The sequence below is a fragment of the Malania oleifera genome, chromosome 8 (assembly GCF_029873635.1).
Source record: "Malania oleifera isolate guangnan ecotype guangnan chromosome 8, ASM2987363v1, whole genome shotgun sequence".
Taxonomy (NCBI): domain Eukaryota; kingdom Viridiplantae; phylum Streptophyta; class Magnoliopsida; order Santalales; family Ximeniaceae; genus Malania; species Malania oleifera.
The window spans coordinates 86,386,769-86,407,478 of record NC_080424.1 but is presented as its reverse complement, the minus strand read 5'-3'; the positions used below and the strand labels follow the sequence as shown (position 1 = coordinate 86,407,478).

The window sequence follows — 20,710 nt, the reverse complement described above, 5'->3', positions numbered from 1 at the left end:
ATTTCATAAGCCTTTGTCATATCCTCTTTAATACTACATTTCCCCCTTTACTCTTTCTATTGATTGAGTGAACCATTTCTTGTGCCAAAGTAATATTTTCAGAAATACTTCTACCTGGGAGAAAAGCTCCTTGCTCTAGAGAGATAATTTTATTCAGGCAATGCGTCAATCGACCTACAATAATTTTTGAAAAAATTTTGTATGCGACAAAACAAAGGCTAATTGGTCTAAACTTTTCAAAGCTTATTGGATCATTCACCTTAGGGATAAGAACAAAATATGAAGACATGAAAAATCTAGGTAGAGGCGCTCCACTTTAAAATTCCTTGGCAACTTCCAGCAAATCCTCTTTAACAAAGTCCCAACAAGATTTATAAAATCCATATCCAAAACCATCAGGTCCTAGACTACTATCTTTTGGGATAGAATTTAGAGTTGTTTTCAGCTCTATTTCTGAAGTATCTTTGACCAAATACTCATTTTCTTCATCAGATATCTCCCTAGAGATAATCGACTCTATAAAGAGTTGGGATATCAGAATATTTGTATTGGAAGTGACTCATAATTGGTAGTGGGTTGGCTCACATCTAGAATTTGTTCTTCCGGCTACTTATGGGACTTTTGGGAATTGATAGAGGAGGAGCTACAAGGCCTTGAGTTCTCTATAAAGCACCAATTTAGAAAAGGTAATCAAGTGGCGGATAACTTGGCTCGTCAAGGCGAGGGAGACAATACGAATAGATATTTTGTAGGTGATGTGCTGTCAAGTAAAATGAGAGGTCTAATTCGTATGGATAAGATGAGTATTCCAAACCTTCGTTTTTAAATGTCATCATTTGGTTCTCCTATGTTTTCCTTAGGTTTTTGTTTGCAGGTAATTGTCATCAGTTTGCAGGTTCTTTGTTTTTGTTTGTGTTTGTTTTGTTTTGATTTAAATTAAAAAAAAAAAAAGTAATGTGTCATATCTTAGATATTTCAAAGGATATGAATGTCAAACACTAAGACTTTAACGTGAAAAAACACACAAAATGAAAAGGTTGTTTTGGGCTGCCTTGCTAGGAACGATCGACTGGGCAGGAGGGGGGGGGGGTCGACTTGGGGGTGATTGACCAATCTTGGTAGAAAGCTTGAGTGGTCAACTAGCCCAAGTGAGAGGTTAACTAGTCCTACTTTTTAGTCACTCTAATAGTTTATTTTCCTCTCTGAGGGTTAGTGTCTAATCAACTGGCCTATGACACAAGTACATCGGTGTGAATAGAGAACCAACTTCAATAGTTTCTTTCCAACTTTACATATACACCCTCTTCAATTTGTATAACCTTACCTTGAGAGGAATGACATGTTGTAAGTTTTTTTTTTTTTTTTTTTGTAATTGGTTGTCTTATCTCCATACAATAATAATAATAATAATAATAATAATAATAATAATAATAATAATAATAATAAGGGGTTACAATTGATTTCCTTGGTCTCCAAATAAGAGGAATGGTCGAACCTTAAAGTGATTTGCCTTGAGGGAGTAGACTTAGGCCGGTTGTCGAACCACTAAAAAAAACAAAAAATAAAAAAAAATTGTATTTCTCTATCCTTACTTTCCTTAATTTTAATTGCTTTATTTGTTTTTTTAAAATTTATTTAAAATTATTTTGAATTTGGTAATCATGTAATTAATTTTCATTAAACCCAATTATCTATGCTTTCACTTTTGTATGATATTTCCATTTGTGTGTGATAAGGTCTAATCTAAGCAATAATACGGTTGACTATTATTTTGAATGCCAATAAACAATATTTGGGGGATTATCTATATTGACAACTGAGCTAATCTTAGCAAAACGTTTTCGAAATATTGTGCAACTGTTTGAAATGCTTCAAACAAAGCATTACAATTGAGATTATTTTGCAATTATCTATGAGCTTAGCTTGCAATGCTCCACCTTGTGCTCAATGTACCATTTATGCTTAGTTTCGCATGGAGAGACGTGTGTTTGTATTGTTTTTGTTGTGCTTATGGGCTTATAGTTTGCTTGGATCCTTCTAGGGTTTTGTTAGTTTCTTAAAGTAGCATTTTTTTTGGTATTTCTTGATTTAGTTTGCTTGTTTGGACTGGGAAGAGGCTTCTTTTCTTCTCCAAATATTTATAGTTGCTTTAATAAATAGATTAGTATTAAACTTCTGTGACATTAATTTTGAACTACAACAAATTCTACCACTTTATAAAGTCAATTTCCTTTTTATGATTGTCGACGAGAACAACAATAGTATGGTTGATTAATTTGTATTTGATTAATTATAAAAAATAGAAATAAAAAACCCCTTTGCCTCCATTTTGAGCTTCCCATCCGCACTTATTGCTAACATTTTTCTCTATTCCACCATTGTGCAGCCATAGAAATCATAAGATTTTCATATTTGTTATTATCTACTTAAAATCAATACCTTAAAACACCTAAATAACACATTATGCCAGAGATCTTCTCCTTGCTACTGGCATGAACAATTTGCTTAGAGTTAATAACTATGAATCAAGCTTAAAATCGATCATTTGCAAGTATAAAAAACTATGCCCATAAGATATCCACATAAAAGATAACATGGCTATTTTTCCCTTAGCGATTTGACTCATAATTCCTTTTAATGTATAACGACTGTTATCAATTCCACTTAAAAATAACTTTTGAAATGCTTTACCAAATAAAAATATTAATAAACTCTTACACATGTATCGTATACATCATCATTATATATTTAATGGATGTCACCACTAAAGGTACATATAACCACCAAATAAATAGAGATGATACACCTAACACAAATACAACACCGGACACCTAAAATTTTTACACTACCTATCTTGGTCATTTCAATAACACATTAAAAATTCCTACCTAATAGGCTATGTAGTCAATATAGTGGTGAGTCTCGTCACAAACCCAACCAGTATCAAAATTGATGAACTTGAATTCAAACTCTTATAATTTTATTTTTGGACTCAAACTCGATTTGAGCATATTATAGTATTAAACAAATGTAAAAAAAATGTAGCATACATTACTATAAATATTATCTCACTTATATAATATAAAAAATAATAAAATTACAAAAGTTGATTAGGCTTGATTAAGTTCTTATTACAAAACCCAAGTTCTACTTGTCAAACTATCAAGCATATCAAACTTGAATAGAACTAAATCAAATTCTAAAGCAAGTCAAACCTGAACAGCTCATGAAATGACTTGGCACACACTCATGGCCTTGGTCAACTATCATTTGTGTCAAATTTGTCGTGTGATTGTAATAATTTTTTAATAAGGATAGTTTTCACATACATAGTAAACATGCACATAAGAGTAAATCAACAATGATGTAATTTCAAGTATGCATCTCTTTACCAATATATAAATTAGTCACAAAGAGAGGATTTACGAGTTTTAGGTTAGAAGCCAATTATTACAGGCATGAGAAACTTTATAAAAGCAGCAAGCCAAAACATTTTGCATCCAATGAAGCAGTAAGCTAACACAACTCAAAAAAAAAAAAATGTATAAACACAAAGCACGGGTTACAAAGCTGAATTTTGGTTGAAGCATACAATTGAGAAAGCGGGCAAGAGGGATTGCAGAGATAACTAGCACGGCGCTAACTCAAGAGTAGCACCTGTCAAGATACAACAACATATCCTTCTGAGATACACCACCAAATATCCAAATATACAAAAAAAGGGGCAGATGACCAGTTGTCATCCGCACCGTGCAACCTTCCCCCGCCCCTCTCTCTCTCTCTCTCTCTCTCTCTCTCTCTCTCTCTCTCTCTCTCTCTCTCTCTCTCTCATCTGCCAGATAAACAAATTAGCATGGGAATGGAAAATAGCAAATTCTTCCGACTCGAGCTCCTTTTTTCTGTGAATACCACATTTTGAAGCCAGAAGATCTCTCTCTCTCTCCCTCTCTAAGGATTTACATCCCAGCTACCAGCTGTTGACTATTTATTCCTCGCAAATCCAGATGGCTAGCCATTGCTATGAAGCCTTTTTCTTCTGGATGAAGAACGATTCGCAGGAAGATCTTCTGTAACAAGAGGCTTGCTCAGAGGAACAACCTGATAGAACACAGTAAAGGATACCAGAAGCAAGCTTAGCACACTCGATTAATGTATGTTGGGGTATAATAAATTTATGGTACTAACAAAACAATCATACACATTACCTGATCGTCGCTAGATGCATCAGCAACCACCGCCTTTGCCCTTTTAGCGCTGCTTACACTGCCAAGCTTCTCTCCTTCAATATCTTCCCCAATAAAGTTCTGATCAGATGCCTCTGCAGTAGATAAAGGGTCCAAATACTTGAGCAGCTAAAATAACGTTACTCAGCCTCTCTCTCTCTCTCTCAGAGTCACACACACAAAAAAGAACACAAAAAAAATGTATATATTTAACAGGACAAAAAAAAAGAGAGAAAAAATAAGCACTATAAGGGAGGGACATAAAATGAAAAAGTTTGTCCCCAAGGCAAAAGGCAGCACCATCTCTATAAATGACTCAAAACCTAATTCTCCCATGCCCTATTGGACAACGATCTGCCACCCCAAGTCCATTTTCCTTGAGCCATCAATATGCTTGCTTCACACCTCAATTTGGACACATGGACTGCTTTGGAATATAGAATCATCGCAAGATGCAGATACTGCTTCCCAAAGAGAGGTGATCAAATACCACAAATAGGAAATTTGGCAGCATATAGAAATTTAGTGCATTTGTTGAAATGGTGCTGTGATGAAAAATGTTGAGCCAGGCTTGAGGTGAGCTGATGCAACATTTTTCTTTTCCCACTAGAGACTTGAGCATTAAAGGGGAAAGATGAGACATGTTTCACTAGTTTTCGGAGATCTTGTTGCCCACAACAGCATAATTTGCTAAAGAAGTAAAAATCTGGGTTTGTGTTAATCTGGGAGGGGAAACATACTTGCATATATATTGATGAAATTTTAGGTCAAGGAAGAAGAAGGAAGCAAACAGGCGATTGAATTTCATTTGAAGATTTAAAAATTATGGATTCTCTCTTAAATTACTAAATCTAGATATTTGAGGAGTTTTAATTAATCTTATTTTATTTGGTATTTTAAGTACTTCAGGGTTATTTTGTGACTAATGTTGGGTGCACAAGTAGTTTGTATGTTGTGCCATAATGGGAAAGTTATAAGATTTGAATTCAGACTCGTTTTCTTCCCTCTCTCTCTCCCTTATGCAACCCTCTCCCTCCTCTCCTTCTCCCTCCCTCGTTGTTCTTCTCTCCACCTGTGTCTCACTTAATTCTCTGTCTGCTTTTTCCTTTTCTTTTTGCTGTATCAATCTGAATGGGAAAAAACCCTTATTTCTAACTCCTTATGTTTCCCCTTTAGCCAACCTATGTAATCATTTTAGCATTTTCTTTTTCTAAAAAAATTGTGTCAATACTCACAATTCCATGCATGGTGGCTCAGAATATCTTCACTCAAAACTCCATCATACATCATACTTTTTTCATAAAAAAGATAAGAAAGAGAGTAGACAAACTAGGCAAGGATATGAGATTCCAAAAAAATCGAAAAAAATAAGCAAACAAACAAACAAAAACAAAAGCAAAAACAATTTAGAAAGTAAAAAATTAATATTAACCAAGAAAACCCTTCTTCAAGCCCTTCCCATCATAGTTCACCAACTGCTTCAAATTTGTTAATTCCTTCTTACCCGTCTTTACCTTAAATTTACCACCATCAAGCTGGACATTGTTTCCTCCACAATCATACAATCGTAAATTCAGTTTATCCAATAGAATATGAGTTTGAAAATGCTTCCCAGAAGTCTCTTCAACAGGTGTGGGTAAAATTTCATTGTTGCCCATTTGCTTATTAACTATACCATCATGTTGCATATTAACTTTACCATCATTTTCAAAACAAAAATAGTTATCCCCTCCAATCCTTCCAAAGGAGGCAGCAGATACATTAAATCCCTAAGATGATCAGATTATAGCCATGCTGACCCTGAGTCTCGACCAACAGCAAACCCCCATCACGTTCAAAACTGCTAATTTCTTCACTATCATTGTCCAAAACATCCCTCCACTTCTTTTTTTCCTTCCACATACGATCCCTCTTGCTAGAAACACCCTTCTGATTTCTGAACAATTGGATCTTCCACTATATTTAAATTTCCAACTAAGTCTCACTTAAGAGCTCTTCTAGTTTTCTCACCAGAATAATCTCTATCATCTTCAAACATTTTCCCCATTCCAAAGTCCATCTGCAATTCCTCTCAACAAGGATAAACATTCTGACTTCTATAATTAACATAATTAACGTCCTTAAAATATAATTTTCCTCCAAACCAACAAGTTTCGATGAACCTTTATCTCCAGCAAACAACCCACTGAATATCCTCTCTAGTAGAGAAGACTTTCCCCCTAGGAAAACATAGTCATCAACCAACCCAAAAATTGCTGCTTTTAACCTCTTGGCCACCATGGACCTGCTTCAAAGAGGTCATGTTCCATTTCATTAGATAGGTCCAAGAAAGTTTCTTTAAACTGAACATTGACCTGCGCAATAACCTGGCCCAACAATGATTTAAAGAGAGCACCCCCCCCCCCCCCCGGCGGCGGGGGCGGGGTTCTTATAAAAAGTTTGGCCCAGGTCCAAAGAAATCATCAAGGACCCAGGCCCACACCATCCAGCCTTCATCGCCCCATCTTCCATGAAGGATACCTTAACCGCCTCTAGAATCTTCGTAACCCTAACCATCTTCAGCTGGTCTTTGTTTACTCCCTGCAATGAAAGAGCAGAAACTTCCCCTTGCATCTTCCCCCCATGACAAACACAAACATGATTAGGACCTGAAAACACACCATCCTCTGATGCAGTATTTTTCCGGATCTTCCCTTCTCCTATGCCTCCAATTCTCCCTGAGACCACTTCGAGTCCAAGACTGATTATTACAAATCTTGCAGATCCCTTTGCCATCAGGACCAAGAAGACTAGACTTCACCATAGCACTAATTCCTCCCTGAATCAAATCCACCCACATAACCTTCATATCCCTCGGAAACAAAAACAGAAAATCTCCTACCCTCTTGAACCATGCCCGAACTCTAGAAATTTCCCCACACTCACTGCACAAACCATCATCCAATAAGTCACAACACTATGAAACCTTTGAAAACCCATACCTGAACTCCCAAGGATCAACAAAAATCCATTAGAGAATAATTTTATGGAACTTACCATTAACCTTACCCACCTATTGCACACCTGATTCTTCTCGAGAACAAACAAAGACAAGAACCTTCCCACTTTATCCCATCTCAAACTGAAGGTCTTCCCTTTGGTCTAGATTAAGCAAACCCCTGGACTCATAATCTAGAATAGACATGGTGCACCGCAAGAGATAATATAGGATACTAGAGTTAGGGCAAGCTTCATGAAAGAGTGAAGGAGAGTTTACTGCAAAAGAGAGCAATATGACCATTAAAAATGTGTTTCCCCATCATACATCATATTTCCATCCACCAACCCAGCTTTCCTCCTCCTCTTTTGCACTCTCAAAACCAAAAAAATGTGTGTGTGTGTGTGTGTGTGTGTGTGTGTGAGAGAGAGAGAGAGATAGAGATTACACTCTCTTTATATATAAAATAAAATTTTAAAAAAAAAGAGAGAAAAAACTTCAAGATGTTTTTTCAATTGTCAGTAGCAGTGAAATCAAAATTTCACAAGGGCTGAGTTGTACCAACTGTTACCATAAGAACAGAAAGATGATCTAACGAGTATATCAGCAGAGTTGTAATGTTTAACAAATAGACGCAAAACTAACATAAAGATCAGAAAGATTTTCTTTTCCTTTTTGGGTGTGATTGGAGTTGATCAGAATGATCTAAAATCTTTATAACTCTCCAAAAAAATGGCAAAAAAAATAGAGCTAAATAAGTTCACAAACAACAAGGTTCAGAGCAGCACACTGAATAGGACAAAAAAATAATACAAAGAAACAACATAAATTGTATTTCATGATTCTTTTGTTTTAAGAGTCACCCAAACAAAAAAAAAAATAGAAGTATAGTTCGCTAATAAAAAATGGAAGAAAGAAAGCACTAGTGAAGGTACGTTACTGTGTAGCATAAAAGGTGAGAAAGCATTGTAAATAAATACACACAGTATTTCAACCAGCTGAAAGCTGTAGTAAAATAACAGACTATAAACAAATATAGAAGCAGGAATGAGAGAAAGCAAAACACGAGACAAAGTGTTGCAAATAGCTACCTGTATTGCTGCCAGCTGAATCTTGATGGCATATATGCAAGCCACCCGCAGGATAGTACTTTGAAACAGCATCTAATCCACTGCATGACGCCTTTTCTTCTCTCAAGTTGATTGCTTGACTTTTGGATCCAGTTCTCTCTTGGCGAGCAGGAGATGTTCCAATTTGCTTACCAGAAGATTTAAAATGCTGGACCCACGAACATGCCCGAAGTGCACGAGACCCAATTGGTTTGTCATGTTGAGGTTCAGTTTTATCAACATTGATATTCTGCCAGGTGTCATCTCGAAGAACTTTAAGCTGGTAACAAAGATAACGAAGCAAAACAAGCAACAAAAGCATAAATTTCAAAGAACAAATAAAACAGGAAAGGCAGCAGATCAAACAAGAGATTAAGCTCAGACCTGGCCAGATGAGGTACGTGTGTTCAAATGAGTTTTCCGAGATGATTGTGGATCTACAGGCTTCATTCCTCCTGAGCGCCAACCGAAAAGATCAACAGAATTATATAATTGATCAACAAATGATGCTTCCATGGATTTTAGGTACAATCGGTGCTTCTCATCTGTCCATTCAGTAGGCAGGGGTTCTGTCAATCGAGAGCCCTGACATACAATTAAATACCATTATCATTATGAGAGTGACAAGGCCTTAAGAAAGCAGATATATTTGAGAACAAAAGGAAAGATATACACTAGTCCTTTCTAGTTGACACAGAACTGCAGCATCTTATAATGACCATGAACCAGTAGACAAAACCATTTTAGTGTACTTGCTCAAACACTTCTTCAATTGTTTCCTTGTTACAGGGGCTAACAAATTGGTATTTGGAAAATCAAGAAATGTAGATTGAAAGAGATTACGGATTGGAAAACAAAACAAAACAAACAAAATCAAACAGAACAAAGAACAAACAAGGGAAGTGAAAAGGGAGAAAGTGCAGAAGAGAATAACAATGGAATTTCACTAATAAAATAAAAGCCATAAATACCTCAACAATATGCCGGCAGATTCCTCCAGGATTTCTAAAATTCTATCGGAAAACACCGGCCCTTAACCATTCAATACAATAACTGGCAGAGGTGCGTTTTGGAACCCCAATATGGGGCCTCATGTTTTATCTGTGAAAACCATACAGTTCCTAGATTTGAGTTAATCTTTAGTAGTACAAACTTCATTCGGGATGATTCAAGTTTTCTCATCAATAGAGATATACCGCCAATCCGAAACAATTGATATTATTCTAAAGAATACCCCTCGAACTAAAAATGATATCATTAACTCAAGCTCAAAACATTAAAAAAAAAAAAAAGGTAAGGAAAAAAACTGCCCTAGCCTTCCACTAAACCGTAACCAAACCATCAATAAAAACGCAGAAAATAGCAAAGATGTAACGAAGAATGAAGAAAACGAAAGAAGAAGAGGAATTACCAAGCTCGAAGCCTCTTCCTGATCAACGAGCCCAGTAGAACAGTCACGCGTTCGCCCCGACTTCCACGAAGCCGTCCGCTTCTCCCTCTGTCTGAAATCATCCATATCGACGGCAGAATCTTCACCGGAGTTGGATAAAATTCGCCGGGGTTCAGACAAGAAACCCTCGATGCCGTGCTTGGCCTTCCTCAAAACGCAACAAGCGTAGACAATGCGAGAGAGAGTCTGAGAGAGAGAGAGAATAAGAAAAAAGAGTTTTCCAGCTGTCTGCTCTTTTCCACGTGTAAGGGGACCATCTCGGTGCCACGTCACCGTTTCTTTGATAGTTCGGCCGAGCCGCGAAAGATATTTTTTGGGTAACTGAAGAAATATCTATGGCGTCGTTAGTAACGAACAGATATTTATATTTCAGAGCTGAATCTGACCATTTTGAGATATTTTTGGGATATTTTTAGGATATTTAGGATAAAATAAGTGTTTATTTAAATATAAATTTATTTTTTTAATGCTTATAAAACATTTAATAATTTAAATTTAAAATATCACGGTTCAAAATTAACTATTCTATAGATAATTCAATATTTTGAAGATGATTATTTTATTAACTATGTATTAATAATTTTTAAAAATGAGGGAATAATTTAGATCTTTTAATTGTAATTAGAAAACATTGAAAATCTTTTATTGAATAAAAATATTTTTAAAAAGTTTTTAAATATGAAAATGTAAAGTGACGACATGATTTTTTTTGACTTAAATATTTTTCTTATCATTATGCCCATAAACTAATAAAACGAAAAAATTGACATCTTTCCCTCAAACTATTTATAATAATAATAATAAGTGTTTAAAAAATATTCATTAAAATTATTTTTTAAATAATATTCTCATAAATAAAATTACCATATTTAAAGTTAGAAATTATAACAAAATCAAAAACTATTTATTCAAATACTTTTTTAAAAAAAAAAAAATAAGAAGAGCTTTTGCACAAATTGTTTGTAGTGTATTAATTTTTTCTCCATCACTTTGGTCCTACAAAATTTGATTAATTATAAAAATAAAAAACATAAATATCTCATTCAAATAAAAATCAATCTATCAATACAACACAAAGCCAAATATCTTATGTCACATCACAATAGCTTTCTAATTGATTTTACCTTTACAGTAACACCAACAAATCCTTCTCACACCATCCATATCTTCTAAAATGGGATAATCCTTACGTCAGTACTTACTTTTGATTTTTTTTTTTTTTAAATGTGTATATATATATATATATATAGTTAAATATAATTACACATAAATATTTTATAATTGATAATTGATAATTAATTTATAGTCATTTATAAATCATTTTAACATCCTAAATCTCTACATAAACTATTATACTTTAATTAAAAAATACTATCACTTCATCATATTTAACTTGTGGCTTATAATTGTTCATAATAAATTATTCAAAAAAAAGGCAACATTAAAGACAGAAAAAAAGATATTAAATTTCAAAAACATATTAGTTGTAGAATTAATTAATATTAGTTTTAAAGAATGAAAATGAAATTGGGCGATACCCAATTAATAACACAAAGATCTCTTGCCCATGAATATCAAGAGGCTAATAAAGTGATTGATGGATACTCTATATTTGGGCAAGCGTTTGCATTCAGATTTTTTGCTTATCTAGCTAATGCTGTTATTCCTCACGTGTGTTGTTTTGTTTTTTCTGTTTTTTCAGGCATAGTCCCATTTGAAACGTGTTCAAAATAAGTACTTTTTTTATGAAAATATTTTCTAAGTATTTATACGATAAGTAATGCTTGGTTTACATTTAAATTAGTACTTTAAAAAAATACTTTTTAAAACCTACTTTTTAAAAGAAAAATAAGTGCCTACATATTTTTTTTTTTTTAAATTATCTAAAGAAATACTCATAATAAATTATCTCAAATAAATATACTTTCCTAGTCCCACCATTATCACCCAAACAAATGCCACATTAACATCTTTACGAACACAACCCAAGCCAGTATTCAATTTCAAACCTCAACTGGTACAAAATTATACTAATATTCTATTAAATTTCACACAAATCCAAATTTCACATCTTCACCTAAGTCTTTACATAAAGCAACAGGAGGAGCAGTTGTCTCACCAAACTTGATGGCCATGCTCTGCACATAAAGAGCACAATGAAAGCATCGCATAGATCATTAAACTGTCCAACTATCACCCATAGACGATTTGATACAGGTACAAGCAAGTTTTATTGCACTGGAAACGTGTAAAAGCTTGATGAGGAATCAATCTTTCATTCTCGTCCTGCAGGCAAAAAATGAGTGCTCATTGAACCTTTGGTTCTCGACTAATTATATTTGATATTCTTACCAAAAATTGACATAGAAATTGAATAGAACAGATTTCTGGCTTTTCATTAGGCGCTTATACATCACATATGTGGGGGAAAAAGGAACAAATAATAGTGGTCAAGAATCATATCAGCTCTTAAGCCAGCCTTTTATTCATCCATATACAGCAATGATTGCCAGGCGCAGCCTTCGATATAAGTTTCTTCCACAGATCATGTGCATGTCAATTGTCAACTTCCTTTAGAAGGCGACAAACGGAGGCTGAAACTCAAGTTTCCAGCTGATCATTATCCATATTCACAGTTTCTTCCTGCATGTCGAGGCGACCTATATTTGCAGCAAGAGTGGTAAGACGTCAACCCATGCACAAAAATATTGCAAGTGCAGGTTTCTATACAGTATTATACTTAATTCATACAGAACACAGTTGAATCTTTTAAAACTTGCAACAGTTTTTGGCCCCACTAAATAAATGCCAATATAGGTCGCCTCCCTCCCCATTAAGTCATTACAATTTGAGAAAAACAAAATTAAATTCCAAGTTGGTGGTCTAATATTATTTATATATCCGCACACACAAATATACATACATTTGTATATATATGGCTCCTTCATGTTACATGCTTTGTGAAAGTAGAAACGATTGAAATATATTTTTCTTCATTATATTGTTCTTCTGTACAATCTAATATATAATACGATTATCTATTCTAAACAAGGAAACAATTTCCTATTGCATAATATCAAATCCCCCGTAATTACCCACTTTCCTAATTTGTATTTTATTTACAAAGATATTCGGGATTGATATTTTAACACTCCCCCTCAAGTTGGATCATAAATATTAATCATCTCTAACTTGCTAATAAGATCATCAAAGCTCTGTCGTCACAACCCTTTAGTGAGGATATCTGCAGTTTGTTCATTGGTTGGCACATAAGTCATACATATAATTCCTTCTTCAATTTTTTCTTTGATGAAGTGTCTGTCTACCTCCACATGTTTAGTCCTGTCATGTTGGACCGGATTAAGAGAGATGCTAATAGCTGTCTTATTGTCACTGTAGAGTTTGATAGGAAGGTTCACTGGTACCCGTAATTCCTCCAATAATTTTCGTAACCACAATCCTTCACAAATCCCTTGAGCGACTGCCCTGAATTCTAGGGGTGAGCATAATTCGGTGAAAACCGAATTAACCGGCCGAAATTGGCCGGTTCGGTTAGGGTAAAAATCCTCGTTCGGTCAGTTCAGTTATAATTCTACAAAATTTGGGTTAATCGGTTTCGGTTCGGTTAAGGGTAAAAAAAATTTCGGTTAACCGATTAACCGAATTACTAATTAATTAGATTTTAAATATAATTTATGAATATAAATTTTGCTTATGCAAGTGCATTAAGGAGTTTAATTAACCTATTTGGATTCTTTGTTCTATGGTAAAATATTATTTTCATTAATAAAATTAATAAATAAGGTATTTAATTAAGTTGGATTTGGTTTTAAAAAAAAAATTATAATTGTATTATATTTCTAGCAATTAATTTTAAATAATTTCGGTTAAAATCGGTTAACCGAATTACCCAAATGGGCAATTCGGTCGGGGTTGGTTCGGTGTCCTTCGTCAATTCGGTCGGTTCGGTTAATGGTATTATTTAACCAAATTTTTCGATTAATTTGGTTAATTACCCAAATTTAACCAAACCGACCGTTTGCTCACCCCTACTGAATTCAGCTTCAGTACTACTACGAGCCACCACATTCTGTTTTTTGCTTCTCCAAGTTACAAGATTTCCTCAGACGAATGTATCATATCCTGTGGTGGACCTTCTATCTTCCACTGATCCTGCCCAATCTGCATCTATAAAAATCTCTACTTCCTTACTCACATTTCTTAAAGAAGAGTCCTCTTCCCGGGGATCCCTTGAGATATCTAAGGATCTTGTACACAGCATCTAAGTGAACTTCCTCTGGTGAATGCATGTGTTGACTTACTACACTGACTGCAAATGCAATGTCTGGTCTAGTATGTGATAGGTAGATCAGTTTGTCAATCAATCTCTGATACCTCTCCTTTTTTACTGGTTTTCCACAATCTTCAACCCTCTTTACTGTTTCTATCAGGGTTTCGCTAGATTTGCATCGTAGCATGCCAGTTTCAACTAGGAGGTCAGTAACATACTTTCGCTGAGAAACACTAATTCCCTTTTTCGTTCTTGCCACTTCCATGCCCAAAAAATACTGCATCTGTCCCAAGTCTTTAACTTCAAATTCAGTAGTCAGAACCTTCTTCAATCTCTCCATTTCTACAGTATCATCACCAGTAAGAATTATATCATCGACATACACTATTAGGATTGTTCTCTTACCTCCTTCAGACTGTTGGAAGAATAGTGTATGGTCAGATTGTCCTTGTCGATACCCTTGATTCTTTAGTACCTTTGCAAATCTATCGAACCACACTCTAGGAGATTGTTTGAGGCCATATAACGATTTCTTTAATTTACACTCTGTTTTCTTCACCTATTCTACTGAATCCTAGTGGTATAGTCATGTAAACTTCCTCTTCTAATTCTCCATTTAAGAAAACATTTTTAATATCAAGTTGTTGTAGTGGCCAATCTAAATTGGCTGCCAGGGACAAGAGAACCCGAACTGTATATAAGTTTGCCATTAGTGCAAATGTCTCAGTATAGTCAATATCGTAGATTTGTATAAAGCCTTTTGCAACAAGTCTGACTTTATATCTTTCAACTGTTCCATCAGATTTACATTTCACTGTGAAGACCCATTTACAACCCACTTGCTTCTTCCCTTTCGGTAGATCTGTCAACTACCAAGTTCCATTTTTTTCTAGGGCTCGCATTTCTTCCATGACTGCCTCTCTCCATTCTGGTGTTTCTAGAGCTTCCTGAATGTTTTTTGGCATTTTCATCCTGTCAAGATTAGAGACAAACACACGATATCCTGTAAACAAGCTTTTATAAGACATGTATTTGGACCAAGGGTATTGAGTACATGACCTGATTTGTTTTCTGATTGCAATAGATAAATTGATATCATCAGGTGCAGAATTATCAGAGGAAGACTCAATTACCAAATCAGGATAAGGCGAGGGCTCATGATAATTCGGAGCCATCACCGGTTCCAACGCTCTTGGTGCTTCAGGTATGAGATTCTCCCTCTCCTTTGTTTTCGGCTTTCTTGATTAAACCAGTATGTCTGCGTTGTCTCCTACATCTCCCCCTGAAGTTAAGTGTTCAGTTGTGTTTGGCAAGTCAGGAAGTAATGTAATGGAGGACTTAATGGAAGACTCAATAGATGGGTCAGGGAATGAAGTAACTGGAGTAACCGCAGATTCTGTAGTAAAAGGATCAAAGAACCGATCTTCACTCCATTTCTCCCCCTGAAGAGAGGGCTTTGGGAAGTAAGGAGTGGTTTCAAAGAAAGTGACATCAAGACTAACGAACAGTCGTTTTGAGACCGGATCATAGCATTTGTAGCCTTTTTGGGTAGGTGAATAACCAAGGAAGACACATTTAATGGCACGAGAATCCAGTTTATCGCGATGGTGTGCATGGACATGAACAAAGGCAGTACAACCAAAAATTTTCAGTGGGAGACTGGAAGGGAGTCGAGAGGTAGGAAAGTGTTCCTGAAATTTCTGAAGAGGGGTAACGAATGAGAGTGCTCGACTTGATATTCGATTAATGAGATGTGTGGCTGTTAAGATGGCATCGCCCCAAAAATAATGTTTCATGTGGGTAATAAACATTAATGCCCGGGCTACTTCAAGTATATGTCTATTTTTTCGTTCAGCAACCCTATTTTGCTTAGGGGTATCCACACAAGAACTTTGATGAACAATCCCATTATCTTGAAGATAAGTTCCTAAGATGGTATTAAAATATTCCGTACCATTATCAGTACGGAGGATCTGAATATGAGTCTGGAACTGTGTATGAATCATGGTATGAAAATTGATGAAAATGGAGCGGACTTCAGTTTTGTCTTTCAATAAGTAGACCCAACAAAGACGAGTATGGTCATCAATAAAGGTCACAAACCATTTTGTATTGGTGCGATTTAGGGAACGTGAGGGACCCCATACATCACTGTGAAACATAGCAAATGGGCGAGATGATTTGTATATGGATGATGGAAAAGAAGTACGACGATGTTTAGCAAGCTCACATACTTCACATTGAAACTCAGAAGCCATTTTATTTGAACAAAGAGAAGGAAACAAACGTTTTAAATAGTGGAAATTAGGATGACCCATCCATAAATGTCATAACAAAAGTTCACTATTTCTAGAAGTAGATGTAGAATCACAAATTGCAGTATTACATAGTTCACTCAAACTTGCCTCCTCAAAGTAGTAGAGTCCCTCATACGCTTTAGCAGTGCCAATCATCTTCCCCGATGATAGGTCCTGAAAAACACAATGAGAGGAAACAAATTTAGCGGAACAACTCGAAACTTTTGTTAACTGACTGATAGATAACAAATTGCACGATAACTTGGGGACATGTAAGACCGATTGTACAGTTAAGGAAGCAAATAAGCGAATACTTTCTTTTCCAGCAACTAGTGAGAGAGAGCCATCTGCAATTTTTACCCTCAAATTCCCGGCATATGGTGAGTAGGATGAAAAATATTGATAAGACTCATACGATCGGATGCACCCGAATCAATTATCCAAGGACATTTGTAACAAGATGTGGTTTTTAAAGCTGACAGATGATTACCTCAGTGAGCCAGGGAACCAGAGGAAGACTGACCCGATGTTTGCATTAATGAAATCATCTTATATAACTGATCCAGCTGTTTAGGACTGAATGCACTGCTGGAGGGGGTATTGTTGTTCTCTCCTTGTGATCTTTCAGTTGATCCGTTAGTGCTGGCCTGGTACCCACGATTTTTTTGGTATTGTCTCGGTTTCCAATATGCCGGTTTTCCATGAATCTCCCCGCAGGATTTTTTGAATGACCTATTTTTCGGCAATGTTCGCACCATATTTTTCCTCTTTGCGGTCGTTGACTAGGCCCCCCTGGGCCTTTTAATATAAGAGCTGAGGCATCTGGCCCAACGTGTAGCCCATCTAATTTTTGGGCGGATACAAGTACAGCCGGGTCCAGCCCAGCAGATTCATTTTGAGGCCGCAGCATCACCCGCCTTCTGTTCTCTTCCCTCCAAACCTCTGCGAAGACTTCTCGGGTTGAAGGGAGAGGTCACCGACCAAGGATCCGTCCCCTCATGTCATCGAGCTCTCGATTCAGGCCAGCAAGAAACTCAAAGACCCTCTCGTTTTCAAGCCTCCTTCGGTATTGAGTGCTATCGCCGGAGCACTCCCACTCCTCATTGATGCTCAGATCGAGCTCCTGCCAGAGATGACTCATCTCCATGAAATACTCGGTAACACCTCTCTCGCCTTGCCTCATCTGCCACAATCAGGTCTTGATGTCGAAGATTTGTGAGTAGCTTTCGACATCGGAGTACGTCTTACGTATAGCTTCCCAGACTTCCTTCGCAGTCGGCAAGAACAAGTAAATTTTTCCGATTGATGGTTGCATCGAGTCGACGAGCCAAGCCGTGACCATGGAGTTTTCGGACCTCCATCTTTGCAAGGCTACAGTGTCGGAAGGGTCTGGCTTCCTCCGCTCACTAGTAAGATATCCAAGCTTCCCTTTTCCCTCAATCACCAGTTTCATGGACTGAGTCCATTCATGGATATTTTTTCCGTTTAGTTTTTCCAATAAGAGTGGAAAAACTGTGTTATCCAGTACATTCATTCCCCCACCGGATGTAACCTCTGAGTCAACAGTGGTGTTTGCAGAGGAGGTAGAGCCTCTGCTGTTAGCCATCGTTTAGCTGGGTTTAAGAAACCCTAGCTCTAATACCATGAAAGAAGAAATTATTGAAATATATTTTTCTTCATTATATTGTTCTTCTGTACAATCCAATATATAATACGATTACCTATTCTAAACAAGGAAACAATTTCCTATTGAATAATATCAAATCCCCCATAATTACCCACTTTCCTAATTTGTATTTTATTTTCAAAGATATTCGAGATTGATATTTTAACACATTGAACGTGTTCTTTCATTTTACATGCATTGAACACCTATAAGGCTATAATCTCAGTGGTGCAAGATAACATATTGGTGTTAGCACACCTAGCTAGATGGAAACTGCCTAACCTACCTAATTATGTTCATCTAATTGAGGTTGCATGTATACCAGGTGCATGAAATATATGTATATTTATTTATATATACATGTGGAAGTTGTTTTTGACGCTGCAATTTGATGTTGTGATCACGTGTTGATATCTTGGGATAAACTGATCTTGTATACATCCCCCACAGTCTATCAGCAAACATAACTCTCCCCCATAAAACCAAATAACTTATCTACACTTCCCAGGCAAAATCAATGTGCAGAAATAAATGGAATGAATTTCTGAACTATTATGGCAAAGAACATATACATTTGGAGAAAATGCCTACAACGGTACCCTATTCAGCAAGTTATTGGCATTGACTCCATTAAGCACAACCAACCAGATAAAAGTGTTACTTTTTTGGGGACTTTGGCCTTCCATATAGTTTTATAAAGCAGAAAAGAAGAATTCGAGCGGATCCAGAATTCACAAAAGGATTTGCACAAATACACCCTCAAAGGATCCAAAGACCAAGAATGACTATCTACTCCCATTGAGAGATCTCTAAAAGAAGAAAGCCCATTCATCTCCCTACCATTGGGAGATTTCTGAAAATGAAAATCTCAAGAAGGCAAAGGACTGCCCAAATCAAGAGCAAAAGAAGACATAATGCTATTCTACCCTGAGCTAAAACAAGTGAGATGAGGAAAAGAGGTGAACAAAACAACATTCCCCAACCAAAGGTCTTTCTTAAAATGAATACAAGAACCCCCTCCCAACACATACTTATTATGGGGAATGAAGATGGGATAAATCTAAGAGATAGATCTCCACGGACCTTCTGAAGAACATCCAGATCCCAAATTGGTATCCCACCCAATCTCATTCAGCCCAAAATTACTTTTAATTACTCCATACCAAAGGGAAAAATCTTCTTAAGAGGAACTTCCAAAGCCATTTAGCCAGGAGAATAGTATTCTAGACACAAAATTCCCAAGACCCAACCTACCCTACCTCCAATTTCGACCTAAGCATGGCATCCCAACTCACCAAATGGTTCCTATTACCCCCAGCCCCAGACCAAAGAAAGTCCCGCAATTTTCTCAATCTTAATTGCAATCCCCATATGAATCTTAAAAACAGACCAATAAAACAACAGGATACAAGAATGGCAAGCTTGAATAGGAGAAGTTCTACTCCCAAGAGGAAAAAAGAGCCCCTTTCCAGCCATCGAGGTGCTTGGACACCCTCTCTGCAACTGGCTCCCAAAAGTTCATTATAGCAACAAGACCACTCTTCCCCAAGTTAATTTTAAGCCTAAAAACCCTCTCAAAAATATGGAGAAGACTCAAAAAAGCTCATAAAAGAACTATGGTCATCTAAAAAGAAAATGGTGTCATTAGCAAATTGAAGGTGCAGAAACACCTTCCCACTTCCAAACCTTTCACCAAACCCTCCATTGCCCTATCAACCATCCTAGTCAAAACATTGGCCACTACAACAAACAAAAAGGAAGAGTGGATCACCTTGTCTAGTGCCCCTCGAGGCACTAAACCAACATTTGAGTTTGCCATTCACTATAACCAAAAGAAAACAAACAACCCCTTATCCAATGACGCCATCTCTTTGCAAACCCCTTTCTCACAAAAATATTATCTAAGAAGTTCCAACTAACTTTGTCATAAGCTTTTGCAAAATCCAACTTAAAAAATGAACTCCTTTTTCTTTCTCCTCCAAGTGTCCTCTACTACCTCATTAGCAATCAAAGTGGCATCCACTATTGTCTACACTAAATGCATTTTGAGCCTTAGAAATGATTTTATCAAGCACCACACTCAACCTATTGGCTAATACTTTAGTGATAATCTTATGTAGGTTGGATACTAGACTAATAGGTCTGTAATCCGCAATCTTGATAAACCTGCTCTTCTTCAACACCAAAGTAATGAAAGTGGAATTAATACTCTTAATCAGAATCCCAACAACAACAACAACAAGCCTCAAGTCTCACTAGTTGGGGTTGACTGCATAAATCTTTTTCCCTTAATTCACCCGATTGAGAGCATTTTCCTCCTCTACTTCATTCCAGATTATTTTAGGTCTACCTCTAGCCCATTTAATACTAGAAACAATAACTAACTCACTCCTCCTCACAAGTGCGCTGCAAGGCCTAAATTTCAAATGCCCAAATCATCTATGCCGCCCCTTCGTTATCTTGTTATTGACTGGTGCTATGCCTAGTTTATTACGTATATTTTGTTTTTAAATTTATCTTTTATGTTATACCACTCATCCACGTTAGCATTTGCACTTCAGCAACTTTTACTTTTTGTACATGTTTTTTAGTTGCCCAACATTCTAATTCGTAAAGCATGGCTACCTTATAACTGTCTTATAAAACTTTCCTTCTAATTTAAGGGTATTTTATAATCACACAACATGCCTGACGCAC

General features: G+C 36.3%; 2 protein-coding genes across 5 annotated transcripts in view; both read right to left on the bottom strand.

The window, feature by feature from the left end:
• Positions 1-3,517: 3,517 nt before the first annotated feature.
• LOC131161331 (cold-regulated protein 27) lies at positions 3,518-10,102 on the bottom strand. The gene is made up of 5 exons (XM_058117026.1): positions 9,721-10,102; positions 8,694-8,894; positions 8,292-8,589; positions 4,206-4,318; positions 3,518-4,098 (listed from the first exon to the last, which is right to left on the bottom strand). Exons 1-5 carry the CDS (start codon positions 9,823-9,825, stop codon positions 4,009-4,011), a joined length of 807 nt encoding a protein of 268 aa, XP_057973009.1. The 5' UTR covers positions 9,826-10,102; the 3' UTR covers positions 3,518-4,008.
• A 1,672-nt stretch (positions 10,103-11,774) lies between these two features.
• Positions 11,775-20,710, bottom strand: part of LOC131161330 (uncharacterized) — a 44,075-nt gene continuing 35,139 nt past the window's right edge. For 2 of the 4 annotated variants that reach the window (XM_058117022.1, XM_058117023.1), the window contains one exon: positions 11,775-12,419. In XM_058117022.1, coding sequence (XP_057973005.1) covers positions 12,361-12,419 — 59 coding nt within the window. In that variant the 3' untranslated portion in view covers positions 11,775-12,360. The remainder of the gene's footprint in view (positions 12,420-20,710) is intronic. The other 2 variants (XM_058117024.1, XM_058117025.1) reach the window with 1 other exon arrangement.